The 15,494-nt window shown below is 43.5% G+C and overlaps 1 protein-coding gene across 1 annotated transcript in view; it reads left to right on the top strand.

Annotated features, from left to right (window-relative positions):
- Nucleotides 1–3,514: 3,514 nt before the first annotated feature.
- LOC308043955 (netrin-4-like) overlaps nt 3,515–15,494 on the top strand; it is a gene marked incomplete at both ends in the record, with an annotated part of 42,726 nt that continues 30,746 nt past the window's right edge. The window contains 2 exons of the mRNA XM_080350369.1: nt 3,515–3,581; nt 10,283–10,824. Of these exons, the coding sequence (XP_080206495.1) occupies nt 3,515–3,581; nt 10,283–10,824 (609 nt within the window). The remainder of the gene's footprint in view (nt 3,582–10,282; nt 10,825–15,494) is intronic.

Genomic DNA, 15,494 nt, shown 5'->3' with positions numbered 1-15,494 from the left:
AGCTGCTGAGGAAATACGAGGAGGAAAGGTGAGGCAAACTGGAGAGGTACGAGGAACAGGGAGCGAAGGGCGCGAGCAACCAAAGTGCAAAGCGACTGAGATGTAGCACCACTCCGGGGGGATGTGGAAGAGGACAGCCCATCCTCTGGCTTTTGCAAACAGGGCTGTCAAGCAGAGAGGGCAGGTGGCACAGGTGACACACCTCCCAACTTTGTGCCATGCCATTGGCTCTTCCCTCCTCCCCCCAAATGAATGATTCACAGTTTTGCTGTTTATTCTCTGGATGCTTTGGTGCTGTGCCAAACCACTAGAGCAAAGCCAGTCACTTCCCAAATCATATGATTCCCCCAGTGTCCTAGTGACAGTCATGGTCTGGAGCACGAACCTTACCTGAGATCTCAAGGACTGTATTCATATTTCCATAGTTTAGGAACTAACTAAAATTAATCATTATCATACATGTCACTGTTCATACACGCTGTTCAGCTAACATGGGCACTCTCTGACAGCTCTAGGTATGGGCTGTTCCTCGAATCTCATCAGTTTGTACTCTAAACAACAGTGTTTGTCAATAATAACCACAAAATTTTGCCCTTAGGTGTTAGCTCCTCTTAGCTCCCAGGCATGAATGGATTTTAGTAGTGTTAAACTAGAAATGTGCTCATTAGCACTGGTATTGGTGTTCTCAAAACAGGCAATAACAGGGAGGAGTAATTAAATCTTTCAGTTCTAAGTCACTTTTATACCCTACAATCAACAACAACTAGAAAGTTTTATGGTACTGCCATCAAGATACCACAAATAAATGAATATATTTAACTTTGATTTTCAACTTACAGTGCAAAATTAATGTTGCTCTCCATGTCGAGTTCTTGTTTAAACTATACACAGGACCTTCGTGACCTTTATTACATCCATGGAACTACAGCTCTTGGCCTGGGATTTTCTCAAGTGCCACAGTTTAATCCTGGTGAAATTTACTGAGAAAAACATTTAAGTTAGGCATAAGACTAAAATCTGGGTATAAAAACTATACTGCATTTTTTCTTAAAGGCAGCAATCAACAAACGATGACAACAAAGCGCAGTTATTAAATGACAGCATCTCATTAATGTCACATTGACTTTAGCTCTAGGAAATGCTGCATATCCCCAGCTCCCACTGAAGATGCTCGAGTTGAAAGAACTCAGAATATCCCAGGGGAGCAGAGCACACAGCATCCTCAAACCCTCTGAAGGACACTAACTGTCAGTTATGGCAGGAGATTTTTGGTTTGTAATTATACAGTATTTTAGCTGCTTTCAAACAAAAGGTAAAGAGAAAAAGGAGAGGAAAAACTCTCCAAATTTTAACATTTTCTATTGTGTTTTCTCATTAAAAACGTACAAAAAAGGAAGGGTAAAGTCAGAAAATTCTACCCCAAAACCTAACTAAATAACCCTGCCTTACATAAACGTTCAAAGGGAAATAAACTTTGCCTTATTCTTCTTTGCGTGACCCACATTCTCCAAATCCCTCTGTGGTCTGAACCCGTGCACACATGGGCACAAGAATAACCTCATCTACTTTTGGGCTCCCATTGGACCTGCTTCCCTCTGCGACGTCAAACAGAAGTTAATGGTGTCACACTGCCAGGAAAGCTGAGGAAAGCGAGAATGAAGCTGGGGGGGGGGAACTCACCCCTTGAATTAAAATGATTTCTATGGCTTTCACCCCCTGATCGCTACACACTGGAGCCTCTCCAGGAGCTTTGTTTTGGAGTCACCTGAGCAAATCACGCTCAGCGTTGGCTGGGGCAGCGTCAGTGGTGGCAGAGCAGCCACCGCAGCTTCTCAGGTCACAAGTCCCCTCACTGCCTGGCTTGACCCAGCTCACGTTTGTGACTATGGAAAGAAACCCGATGCATGTGGCCGTCTCAGCATCGTGTGAGCCACACCTAAACCAAACCCCGAAGCCACCCCATTGTCCCCACGCCCTGGGGCTGCCTTGTGGGCGCTCGGGCGGGGACTGTGTCACCGGGGCGTAGGGGACAGGGCCAGTGTCATGTGCCGAGCGGGCTGGCAGAGGGTGCTGCAGGGAGAGCCGGTACCAGGCGGGCGGGCGGTGCAGGCTGCCCCCGCCCCGCACACACAGACAGACAGACAGGCAGGCACAAACACATACAGACATAAACACACACACACGCACCGGCTGCTGGAGGAGAAGATGCGGCTGGAAAACACCGCCTGCATCTGAACGCAGCAAGGACCAGCCCCGCCGACGAGGAGGTGCGGAACCGACCCATCCTCCTCCTCCACCCTAAAAAAAAATTAAAAATTAAAATATAAAGAACGGGAAGATCACATGTTATGATAATCCCCTTCGCAGCTAGACAGGACCAGAGAGGAAAACCGCCCAGTTAGGACCGAGAGATGTGCTAGAGGCTGAGAGATAAAACTTGGGGATAACTAACCAGGGAGGGCAGGAACCCCCCAGCCCTCAGTCTTGCGGTAGCAGGAGGGAGGAAAGATCCTCCAGCGCCTCTCCCCCCCCCCCTCCCCTTTTTTCCCCTCTCTCCTGGGCCCTGGGCATTGCACCCCCACCCCCACAGGGCACCCCAGCCCCAGCCTTGTCCTCCTGCCCCCCCGGCACCCGCAGCGGGGACAGCCGAGGGTTTCCAGGCACCGGCACCGGGTTTGGCGTTGGGTTTGTTTTTGACTCTTTACCCCCTGGCGCTCGCTGTGTGAAGAAGCAAATCCCTTGGAGGTGGAGGAGAAGCGGCTTCCGTGACAGCGCAGGGAGGAGGGAAATCAAATCAAATCAAACAAACCCCAAATTAAAAAAAAAAAAAAAGAGAGAAGAGCCAAGAAAGCACTTGCTTCTCATCATCTCTCAGGGAGAAAAGCCAACTCTGTTCTTCTTATGCCCCTCTGCTGCGGGGAGCAAAGGGAAAGCAGGTACCGGGGCAGAGCTCCGAACAAAGCGGGGTTCACGCTGCCCGGACCCCATCGCCACCCCGGGTAGCAGCGGGAGGGGCGAGGGGGGGCAGGGGAGGCTGTCGAGGGGAACCCGGGCAAAGCCAAAAGCCGAGCTCTCCGCCAAAAGCAAGGAGCAGCAATGAAAGTTTCTGAATAGCACCCGAAGAAGCGCGAAGGACCGGACCGAGCAGCGCTCCCTCCGCGGCGCATCAGCCCCTCGATGGTGCGTTCGAGGGATGTGACCGTCCCCGGGCCGCTGCATGGAGAGGGGTAAAGCCACGGCAAATCCTTGCTATTTATTTATTTATTGGAAGCGATGTACGGGTAACACCCAGAAGGCATTTGAGCCCTGACGAAAAAAAAAAACAACAAGGCAAACAACACCTCTGGATCCAAACAAGAACAAGAAGAATGAGACAGCAGCCTTGACCCTGCGCTGGGAGGAAGGTGAGCAGAAAGAAAGACAGAAAATACAGAAAAGCCATGCAAGCACCAAACCTGTAGATTACTGCAGCTTTTTTTTTGCTTCACTGAGGACAGATATTTTACTGACAGCCATGCAGCATAAAGGCATCATGCTGATTGTGTTCTTGGAATATTTTATTTCTGACCACGGGGAAGCAGGTAAGCAAAATAAATCAATATTGCCATTCATGAAACAATTTGTCCTAAGTTTAGCAAGGGGAAAGGGGAGAGAAATCAGGTCTGATTGTTTAAAAAAAAAAAAAAAGTATATCAATGTCTATTTTAGTTTGGATTTTTATAAGCAACCTGGGTTAGTCAATGTATAGAAATGCTTCTTATACCCTGCTATACAGTTTCATAGCTCAGTCTCCTCTCAAATAACTATAATAGGATGCACAGCTTCAAACACTCTAAAAAAAAAAAGGTATTATTTTTGTGAACAAATGAAAAGTAAGAGAGAAAGAAAGAGATAAATGGATTCAGATATGCTGGATATTTGTTTTGGGCTTGTAACGCTGCCTTCCTAAGCAGGACCAGAGTGAAACGACAACATCCTTGGACAGCATCACTGTTGAAATCTGAATTATTCTCTGTTAACTTCATTTTGCATCATTAAAAGTAAGAGACACTGTATAGGAATTACAATTTATCCAAGACAGTCCATTCATTCGGTGTATGCCCTGATTTAACAGTTAACATGCAGTGGACAAGATTAAATTAACATTAGAGAGAAAATGGATTAGGACAGAAAGAGAAGTTGATAAGTTGTGTGTGTATATGTGGGTGTACAAATAAGCATATATAGGAATGATACAGCTGTAATGGTATTTACACAGGGACCTAAAAACACCTGGATTATGATGAAGACAAAGTCCATAAAAGAAAGGAAGCAAAGCATTAATTGTTTTCTTCTTGTTGTGGTTTAATACATCTCTAAGCTTAAAAGGGATGAGTTATGCAGATCAGGTCAGAAAAATAAAAATAGGTATTGATAAAACAACAATACACCCTTGGTGACTTTCCCTTTGAGATACTGGCTTGGGATCTCTCTTTCTGTCCAGGAAAGCACACCAGTGGTTTAAATTTCACCTGCGTGCTCAGTATTAGCAAAGGAACAACACTGACATGCGCTGATTTGAAAGCGACTGGAGCGTTCAGCTGCCCTGCAAGCCACAGTGAAGCCCAATGCACATCAAGTGCCTTCAGCTCAGTTTATTCCCCAGCCAGAACCTTTTTGATAACATACACATCAGATTTCCACAACTGCAAGAGTTATTTTCTTAAAAACTGAAAACAGCTCATGAATTTACAATCCTGTCATATTATCCCGTGACTCATTTGGGAAAAGGGCTGGATATCACAACATTACAGGGAGGATGTGGTACCCTAGTCCTGTTACTGTCTTATCTTGGGCATTCACTAGTTTTCCAAGCTAGGACTCTCCCTATAGGACACATACGTTGATATATAGCACAGAAAGGTTATAGAGATGTCTTGTGAAGTTGCTGATAACGTTGCGGACAGCAGTCTGCTACCAACTAGCCCACATTTGCTCTGCATCCCATTCACAAAGTGAAAATGAGTCTTCAAGGAAACGCAGCCCACAGCTGCCTGCTTGGGAAGCGAATTTGAGGGGAGGGAGTGTGTTCTGTGTGGAGCCAAACACTTGTTTTTAGGATATAGTGAATAACAGGAAAATAATTGGATATTGAAGGCAATGACACTAAGGATTCAATATCACTTTAAATAAGTATACGCTGCTTGGTCAAAAGGTTGCACAAACCATTAGCCTACAAAGCACAAGGGTTACCCCCTATTTATTTACTTATTTATTTTAAAAAAATGTTTTTTAGAAGCAATTTAAAAATCTTGAATTAACCTTGAATGTCTACAGGTTCTGTTACTCACAGCCTAAGGTTAGTTCAGACAGTGTTTAGCCAATCTGTACAAAAAGATTTGGAAATCTCAGCCTTTTTCTGAGCAGAGCTGTACAGGGAAGTATGTTTTTAACATACTTGATCAGCCTATACAGTAAACTCCCTTTTCAACCCTATAGCTGATCCCTTCTGGTCAGAAGTGAAACAAATTGATGGGGCAGTTGTGTGGGGAGTACACAGAGGGCAAGATTTGTGGAGAGGATAATATTTGCTTTCTGTCATTTCTGTGCAGAGAATGCAGTCAGGATTGTCAAAATTGGCTACTGAGGTCTTTAAATACAATACCAAGGGGAAAAAAAGCCCTTAGTGGTTAGGCTGGAGGAGTGACCCGGGTTTTATATTGTGAGATGTGACTCTTGGGTGATCCTTCCCCATGTCTTACACAGGTGGAGGGTGTTATTCCCCTCAAATAAAGTCAGCCCTGGCCAGCCCAGAGCTCCTCAGTGAAGCAGCACCCAGGGAGCAGCTCCCCCACCACTGGAACCCTCCTAAATGGGGCACGGGGTGGTCAAATATGGCCATTTCCAGCACCAAGCTTAAAATCAATTGCAGGACTTGCAGGGTTTGGTTTTCTCTGGTCCAGGGTTATTCAGCTCACCGGGAAATGAAGCTGTAGGTGTTGGAGCCCATCCTTGCTACCAGAGGGATGCAGCATCAGACTGCAACTGGCCACCATGGGATATTGCCCAGACCTGGGACTTCATTCCTCTGTCCATGCCTCAGGTCATGCGGGCAGCTTGGTTTCGTAGCACATTCAGAACTTCACCTTTGGGCTATTGCTGAAGGCTGGTTCATTAACTCCAGTTGTGAGGGCTATTTTAATGCAGAAATATATCATTCTACTCACAAATGGATGAAGACTAGCCAAACCTACTGCATGTTGGCCCCAGACAAACCACTTCTGTTGGAACCAGCATTAAGGGGTAAAGTTCTCAGTCTGATTAATAAAAACTTGAGCAACTCATGTCCCCAGCTTAGGTAACTTTAAAAGAACATTTCAAAGTTTTTGGTTATTAAGAGAAAAGTTAAACAGATATAGAACATGTGAAATCCAGGATGGACATACATGCTGAAACTGATCCATCAATAAATGTAGCAGAAGATGCCCAAAGGTTTTAATGTTTCCATGTTGCTCAGAACTGTGAAATTCATTCTCCTATAGGAGACTTGAACACACAAAATCATAAATTTGCATATGGAAAAGAAATAAAAAATCCACTTCAAATCACTCAGAAAATATTAGGCATCTTTTCATAGATCATCAGGCTTTGACTGAGTTGCTGTATGACCTTTCTTCTTTTGGGTATCCGATGGAGGATGAAAAAAAATAAACCCTAAAAAAACCTGAACCTGTTTCTAGTTAATGTCTACAACGGTCTGTTGCATTACAAGGCTCTGAAGGAAGAGATCTCTGTTTGAAACGGTGTCCCAGGAATATCAATAGCATGACCTCCCTTCAACTGTATGATTCCCTAATCATCGGATAACACCATTGTTACACCACGTGCTGGGCATGTGCCATTGACCTGCCACTTTGTGGCACAGCTCTGAGGGACCAGAAAACAAACAAATAAATTAATCATACCATTTATAGAGCCAAGCCATCCTCCATGGAGTAACAGCTAATCAACTTCAATAACATGCAATGCCCATGCGCAATCAAACTGTTTAGTTCTTGATGAATTATTGAGTGAGTCCTCCTGGCAGTTGGGGTAAGATGTTTGTTCTCCTGGCTGCTGTTTCTCTTCTGCAGCAATTCCCTCTTGATGTCCAGATTCAACATTTCATGTTGTTTCCACGGAATCAGTGAGTGATGGACAGGCTGCGCTGTCCTTGCGGCCAAACAATGTCCTGCCAATTGATTTCTTTAAACACAAAGCTTTTAATCGACTGCAGATTTTGTTCTCCAAACTCTCTCCTTCTCCAAAACTGCTTTCTGCTAATTTGCACTTTGTTCTTCTCCCATTTTCCTAATGACACAGCAGTTCAGACAGGAACTGTTTGTTGATGTTGTTGCATTAGCAGGCAGGGCAGATAAACCTTCTTGTGACTGTTGTTCAGGAGAACAGCCATGGGTTTCTTCCTTTTCCAGGTTCAGTTAAAAACAGCTGAAAAACTCAACACAAGACTAATAGCCCATTTATGGGAAATATAAAAAGCAGCCATTCCCTTTAAAAAATGTTTCCTTTTTTACTTGTTCACATTCTTGTCTGCAAAGCTTCTCCTATATAACTCCTTAAATGTAGAACCCCAGCAGCCCATTTCCTCTATGAAAGCTTGAGTGGTGTGATCCATCAATAGAGATGGACTTTCTTTTAATTACGTGTTATATTTATCCATAATCCAATAGCATTTGTAACGTGGACCCATTCTTAATGAAAACTAAGTAACCTGACTCTTAATCAGAGCTAATGCTTCTACAAAGCTCAGCTGCAAGACCAGTCCCACTTAAATTCTCTGGAAGCAAAGATGAGACCTTTCTGCAGCACTGAGCAAAATCAGTTAATATCCAATCTCCTTTAAACACAGAAATTGCTGTGCTTTCTTGTAATTTTTACCAAATGGCTTGGACATGAACATGAACCAACATGCCACTTGCAAAGATATTCTCGATGCATGCAGTTGCAGCTCGTTCTATTTTTGCTGACCTGCAAGGATAGATTTATCTTTATTTCAAGAATTCTGCATGACTCAGTGAAATTCACTGTCCAGAGCAGACAAAAACTTGGAATTTCAGATGCTCTGCAAAAAGGAGGAAGCTCTATACAACTTGTGTGGAAACCCGAGTCCTTTCTCAGGACAAAAAGACTCAGAGAAATTGCAAGAAACTTCCCAGATAACATCTCTGAAGCTCCTCCTGTTCCCCTGTAACTGTACGAGGCTGAGATGGAATAAGAAGTTCATAATCAGAAAGAAAATGCATTGAAATGGTCATCAAGCAGTCAGGATGGTGTGAGGACTTGGTGGAGGATCTCCAGTAGCGCCACAAGTCATCTGCTCAGTTGAAGTTTGGGAGCAAAGAACGGAACTGATAGAGCCAAACATCTCCATCTTCTCTCCCTTCTCCAGCTGACTTCTGCAACTCCTCCTCTCCTGAAAATCCATCTCTGTGCTGGCACGGGGAGTGGTGGTGGGACCGAGGAGGGGCAGCTTTCATTCCTTTGATCCAAGGAGTATTAGGTGCACATGTAATCCAGGCACTACGACCCTCTAAGCTCTGTCAGTCTCCTAGAACTTCACTGGGATACTAAATAAAAATCTTGACTGGCCCACTCCAGCCACTGGTGGAAAACAACTTTCACCAGGAGGAAACCTGTGTCTTCTACACCCCCTCCTTCCCTGAGGCTGCTGCTTACATTGGCTGTAAGGCAAAAACAAATCCAGTCCAAGTTCCTTTGACGATGGCTTCCACCTGTTTCTAAGAGTAGTCAAGAGCATTTTTGGATGATCTGCTCCCTTGATATCTGAAGCTTAAGACTACCCGATACTGTACGTAAGCTAAAATGGCGCGCACCATTGGTCAATGGGATTCAGCGGACACAAACCAACTTCATTTTGTGTCCTAATCCTGGGAAGGAAAATGCATGAGGTGTTTTCCAAAACAATGTCCATCTCTGACCTTTCTTTTCTAGCCTGTGTCGAAATATCACTGAAGAACTAAGGACAGAAGCAAAACCGTACCTGCTAGACACATTTGTTCACCTTAAACATTCCTTTTGGAAAGAGGGATATCAGTTTCACTTGACTATTAATTAATTACAATTTGAGTATTTTTATAGGGCTGAATTAGAGAGACTTTTCACTGACATAACTTGATCTTAAAACCAATTTTGCCTGAGGAAAGGCTGAGTATAAACCAAGTAGGAGTTTTAAAATTTGACCTAGAATGTTGAACTACCAGCTGACCTTTGAACTGCTCCTCGATTACCCAGGGTTTATGGTCATCCTACGTTTCATTGGAAGGGTCATTTCCTGCAGGACTTACATCCAGTCATCTGACTTGTGACCTTTTGGATTAGATTTATGACCTTGCAAGGTCAGTTTTTAACTCCTTCTAGACTGTTAAATTGCATGTCATTACAAAAGCAGTTCTACCCAGTATGGTAGTAAGGTTTTGGAATGAACTGTCATTCCAGTGTCACAAGACACTACTGATTTCCAAACAATATTAAGAATTTGTAGTTATCCCTACCTTTCCTTAATTTAGAACTAAGTAGATATATACATTGAAGATACCAAAATTTGCCAGTATTTGCACACTTGGAAAAACAGAATATAGTCACCTACCTCCATGTCAAGGTATTTAAGCAAAGGAGAGATAGATTTTCAGCTCTGCTAAGTATTAACAACTCCAGCTGATCTCAATAGGAGTAGTAGAAACTCAACACCCCTCAGAATTATGCGAGGAACACATAACTACAGAAATACATGCTTTCTTTATGTGCTTGTATATGTAATTAGTGTTTGTAATTTGCTGGGCACAAATAATATCTTATTGTATCTACAGGACAGTCTGACTTTGCTTTCTGATGACAATGAAAATAAATGTATTGGATAGATTCGGTCATCAGATACAGAGCTTTACTAGAGTGAAAGTAAGAAAACACAAGATTTCTATGGTTAAACATAAAATTCAACAGACTGATGCAACTGCATTTTCAACCAAAATCAAAGTTAAGCACCATAAGCATGAGTTTTCTAAAGACTTCAGTTTCTGAGTTAGGCACCAAAACCAAGGACTAGATTTATTAAGCAACTCCTCCAAACTTTGTGTGGAAAGATGAAGTAGCTCTCCTTAGAAGGAATCCTCTTGGATGTCAGTCCCCAGATGAGGACTCCAAACATCTGCATGGTCACCTGTGTTACAGTCTGAAAATTACTGAAGAAATTCTACTCTGTGGTGTTTCTTTTCCTGTCTTTCAGATCCCACGAGGCCTCGAGCCTTCCGCTGTAATGGCCGTTCTTGCAACCCTCCGGTGGGAAACCTTGCAACCGGGAGGACGCCAGTGACTCTCACCACGTGTGGTCAGAACAGCACAGAACTCTACTGCTTCTACCCCGACCAGAACCTCCTCCATCAGCTCTCCCATGGCTGTGGGCAGCCTCGCTGCACCAAATGTAACGCCAACCAGCCCGATAACTCCCATCTCCCTGCCGACATGACAGACGATTTCTTTGTAAACCCCATCTCCTGGTGGCAGTCTGCCCAAGGGGTGCACAGGGAAGAGATCAGACTGGACTTTGAAACAGAATTCTACCTGACCCACGTCATTGCTGTGTTCAAGTCACCTCGCCCAGCTGCGATGGTGTTGGAAAGGTCCCAGGACTATGGGCAGACTTGGAGGCCCTACAAGTATTTCTCTGTCAACTGCACAGCGACTTTTGGACTTCAAGATGATCTCGTTGAGGAGGGCTCCATGTGCACGTCCAGGTATTCAGATGCAGTGCCCTGCACCAGAGGAGAGGTAAGCGATAACTGAGGTTTGGACTTAAGTTTGACGTCAAACAGCTGAAGACTGGCTGAAAATCAGAGAGTATGCGCTCAAAGAGATACTGCGCGTATAAATTAACCAAGGTAGCCCATTTGCAAAGGCTTTGTGTTAAAAACAGAAAGGGGAAGAAGAAGAGAAATTATATATCAATGAAAATGAATGGAAATGCTTTAACAAATTTCTTCTCATGAGAGTTGCACAGGACAGAATTAACTTTGCCTAATTTTACATGGCAGATGCCAATAACTGAACTAGAATTACAACAACATAGGTGTAAGGAAATATACATTTGTAGAGTCTTATTTATCCAAACTGTTTTCCTATTTTAGGATGATATGAACTGCATGTTCTTTATTTTTTGCCTCCATATAAAAAGCCCTAGATGCTGGGATGACTTTTAAATAAATCTTTCCCCTAAGTTTAATGTAACTTTCTCGCTGGGGGTGACCACTCTGATTGTATCAAGCCATAAACTCCAGAAATGAAACCATCTAGAAGCAGGTAGTGGAAGTGAGCAGCCAAGTTTCATTATTCAACAGTGAGAAAAGGCCCTTCCTTGGTATGAATATTCTGATGTGCTACTAAACATAGGCAGGAGGCTTTCTTTTAAAATAAATGTACAATTTTCTAATAAATTCCTCTGATGAGAACACTGACTGCTTAGTAAGCAGATGCTTAGTTTAGTTATAACCCTTTTCACTCATCAATCTTGAAACAGATTAGATAGGAAAGATGGTAAATATAACTGGTATCATTTTATAGAGGAGATGCAAAGACGCAAAGGGAAAATATAAGACATTCTTGTAGTCACGACAGAGGCTGGAGTCCTTTCACTTCCTTCTCTCTTCCTTAGAGAAGTCACACTCCTCCTGGTTTCCCTGTCTGGAAGTGATCATGCAGGTTTGGCAGGAACACTTTGCTGCAAATTAAGCTCAGGTGTGAGGTGAATGGTCCAGATATGCTTCAAAACCACAGCGGTTTCAGCAGCGCATTTCAAATTGCGCTTGAGAAGAAAGAAACTAGTGTACTATACCTGAGACAGGGAAACAGCAGAAAGGAGAGACTGAGTTCATCTTTGTGCAGCAGGCTGGGAAACATCTCTGCATATTAGAAATTAGGAGCAGATCATTTGACTACTAAACTGGCTTGTTTCTGGAGTAGTAATTCTGCTGGTTAGTTACGATACATTTAAGCCAAATACATTCAAATTTCTTCTGTAGAGAGATCACAATTTGCCATGTCAATACAGAAACTAGGCAACTAATACAATTTTCCACTCATGTGCCTTCCAATCAGAAATCTGGAAGTACTTTGCAAGGTCTATTTAATGATCTTCAGCACACATAAAATGGTCTTGTTGCCATTTCACAGATGGGGAAAGAGCAGCAGAGAAAGGTGAAGTGTTTCATGGCAAAACAGGACAATTCTGCTTGAGTAAGGAATAGAATACAGGGTCTGAAGCAAATGCTTTGGCCTTGAATGCAAAACAAGTCTTCCTTCTCTAGTACACTATCCCCCGTTGCCCTGCGCTGTGTTGGCTTTTGTGCTTACTTAACCTTGGGGAATATCATTAAGACCATGTGTTGCTGCTACAACAAATCTGAGAAGTGGATGGCAGAAAAATCAAATAATGAAACATTCATCCAACACAAGCCTTTGTGATTACAAGTGTCAAAATGATTCTGTCAACTTGGGCAGCAACTACACTGAAAGGAATATGTGTATGCTCAATCAATCTATGCTGTGGCAGTATATGTTAGAAAACAATAGTAATAGGACCCTTGCAGATCCCAAATACTTTCATAAACTGTTGCATGCATTGAATATGTACAGAGGTCACTTCTTCCATGGGACAGAGAGCTGAAGCTTTAAAGCAGCACCCAGGAATCTGTACGGCAACATAACAGAGAACAAGGCAAGTGCTGTTTCATAGCACGTTAACCCAAAAGGATTCTGAAGTTCTGGACAGACTTTCCAGAGACCTCTTAACCAGTCCATGAAATGCCACTACAGCAAGGGCGCAAAAGCATCAGGCTTTTCAGGTCAGCAATATGACACAGCGGATTCTTTTGTGAATGAAAATAAAGGAAGGCAGAGCATAGTTATTTAAAGTGATACCTGATTACATTTGCCACAGTGACACTGCTACTCTTATTACAAGTCTTGCAGGAGCTTTGCCCATGCATCTCAGAACTGCAGTTTTACAACCTTATTGTAAAGATGTCACAAATGTCACCAGGGTATCCCGTCAAGCACTGACTCACGACTGACTTGGAAAGAAGCTGATTGAATCCCCACTGCTCCTTTCTGCAGTGTTCTCTGCTTCTTTCTCACCTCCACTGTGACCTACCCAATTACCGACACTGGCATAGTCTTGGATGGCTGAGGAGCTCACATCACAAGCTGACAACATTTCTGAAATGATCAAAATTGTTTCCAACTCAAATGCTAACCAGTGCTCTCAAATAAATCCCAGTTTTCTCCGCTGAGGGGACTGAAGTTATTTCCACTGCATGATACTGAAGTTTTTCTTGGGCACTGTCTTATTCACATTGAGAAAAGACACAAATTCCTTTTTAACAGGGCACAAAAGAAATCAGACAAGGAGATGGATTACCAAGAACACTTAGGTTTAAAACCCATGTGGGACACATCATGAAACAAGATTTCAGGTCAACTGGCTGCCAGAACTGAGAATGTAGGTGTGAAAGAAGAAGGTGGTAGAGCTGCAGAAATATGTATCTATAAACCAAGATGTTTTTCTGATTTACAGAACACTGTTCTATATAGTCATGGAGCCTAAAGCGAACCTTCAGCTCAGCTAATGTGAATCAAAACTGGGGGCCAAACCAAAGAAGAAATTACCACAATGTTGCATCAGATGTTAGTGTGACTTACAGTTCAAACATCATATGGGGGAAACAGGGACCGAAATATTCCAACCTGCATCCTGACAGCACGTGCACTAAAGGATCTGAGAGATTAAGAGTACATTTTCAATAAACTGGAATAACAGGAAATGAAAACAAATGTTCTCCTCCATCGAAGATGATGTTTGCATGAAAGGAAGACATTAGCATGCAAAGTAGAGCAGAACACCGACCTACTTATAACCACCAGACCCAAAAGGAGACCCTTCCCCTATTGGGTCTAGCGAGTGGAAGGGAGTTTTGAATCAAAGGCTGGTTCATTTATGTGAGTGTCTGTGTGACAGATGACACCAATGAAGTGTGATATAATAAACCCATTACTGGAATTCACTGGGGGCTGGAAGAATTGTGTATGCCTGAATTAAGTAACTGGTTTCTATGGGAACATGTTAAGTGTGCCTGGTGCAGAAGACCTGTTCATTCTCCATTTTGTATCCTGTGGTGACCTCTTTAGGGACAGAAGTCCCCAGCAGTGCCTTTTGTCAAAGATGAGTGGACTCGCTTTGTAGCTGAAAGACTTTTAATCACTCTTCTAAACACACTCTGTGCATCAAGACATGTTGTGATGGGATGCGGTTCTGTCTTCTTCAAAAGCCGCCAGGTTGTTCAGCCAGGGTCGGCCCTATGGGTGGACTTTTCCTCTGCACCAACACTGAAGATCTCTGCAGCCTTTCCCCAGCTATAGGGACTCCCTGAGCAACACTCATGCGACTACTCACACAGACATCCAACGAGGCCAGGGACAGGGCTATGTGTGGAATGTATGGGATCTTGTTCCAAGGACCTGCATTTTTTCCTGTCTTTTCTCAGGCTTTTCTTTAACTGTATTCATGCCAAACCTTTTGATAAACACAAGAGGATCCCAACCCCCCCCCTACACACACACATACCTCGTTAAGTGGCAACATCAATAATTCAAGAGGTCACCACTGAGGCTTCAGTGCCTTCTTAAAGGTCTGATCTCGTATGGCAGTGGGGTCACTGGAAAGAAACATGCTCAGCCCATCACAAAGTTGAACTCCCAGCAGCTAAGATGCAAGGGCAGGCTCTTGCACTGCAGCGAATTGTCCAACAGCCATCAGGACCAGCCTATTGAAGTTGCACGATGCTCGGGTTGTTCTGACTTCCAGCCGGAAAGGATTCCAGGAGGGATTAGTCACTAGTGAACCTAAGTGCCCAAATGTTATGACTAGGGCTGTCTGTTCAGCATTTCGTTTAACTTGAACTGTAGAGGAGATAAAATGCAGAGGCAAGTTGAGAGGAAGCAGTTAACACCAGCAGTGTAAACAAGCAGATAGCGCTGCCAGGCCCTGCGTCCCTGGAGGAAGAATTAAGGGGCTCAAGGATTCGTCTCTGAAGGGAATTTGAACTGACATGAGACCAGTCCAGCATTCCCATCCCTGGCAAGTGAACTTCAGGAGGGCACCAAGTGTCCTACTCTGACCTGGTTTGCAATGAGCCATTCCAGAGGCATTTGGAACCTTACAAACCAGCCAGAAAGACACAGCAGAGTTTTTTCAAGCGTTGCTTCTACATTTCCTGAATGTACAAGGCAAATTAATGTTTCTTCTCACTCTGTTTTATAAAACCTTAGTGGAGTTGCAGCCACGACTTTTTTTTTCAAGTCTGAACTGTTAAAAAAAAATTGTTTAAGTGCTATGCACATTACAGATTCATTGTTGTAATTTTCAAACTGTTTGCTCTAGAGTTGTC

The sequence above is a fragment of the Nesoenas mayeri genome (genome assembly GCF_963082525.1).
Source record: "Nesoenas mayeri genome assembly, chromosome: 10".
Classification (NCBI taxonomy): domain Eukaryota; kingdom Metazoa; phylum Chordata; class Aves; order Columbiformes; family Columbidae; genus Nesoenas; species Nesoenas mayeri.
Note: the sequence above shows the minus strand (reverse complement) of the source record. Positions and strands in the feature narration are given on the sequence as shown.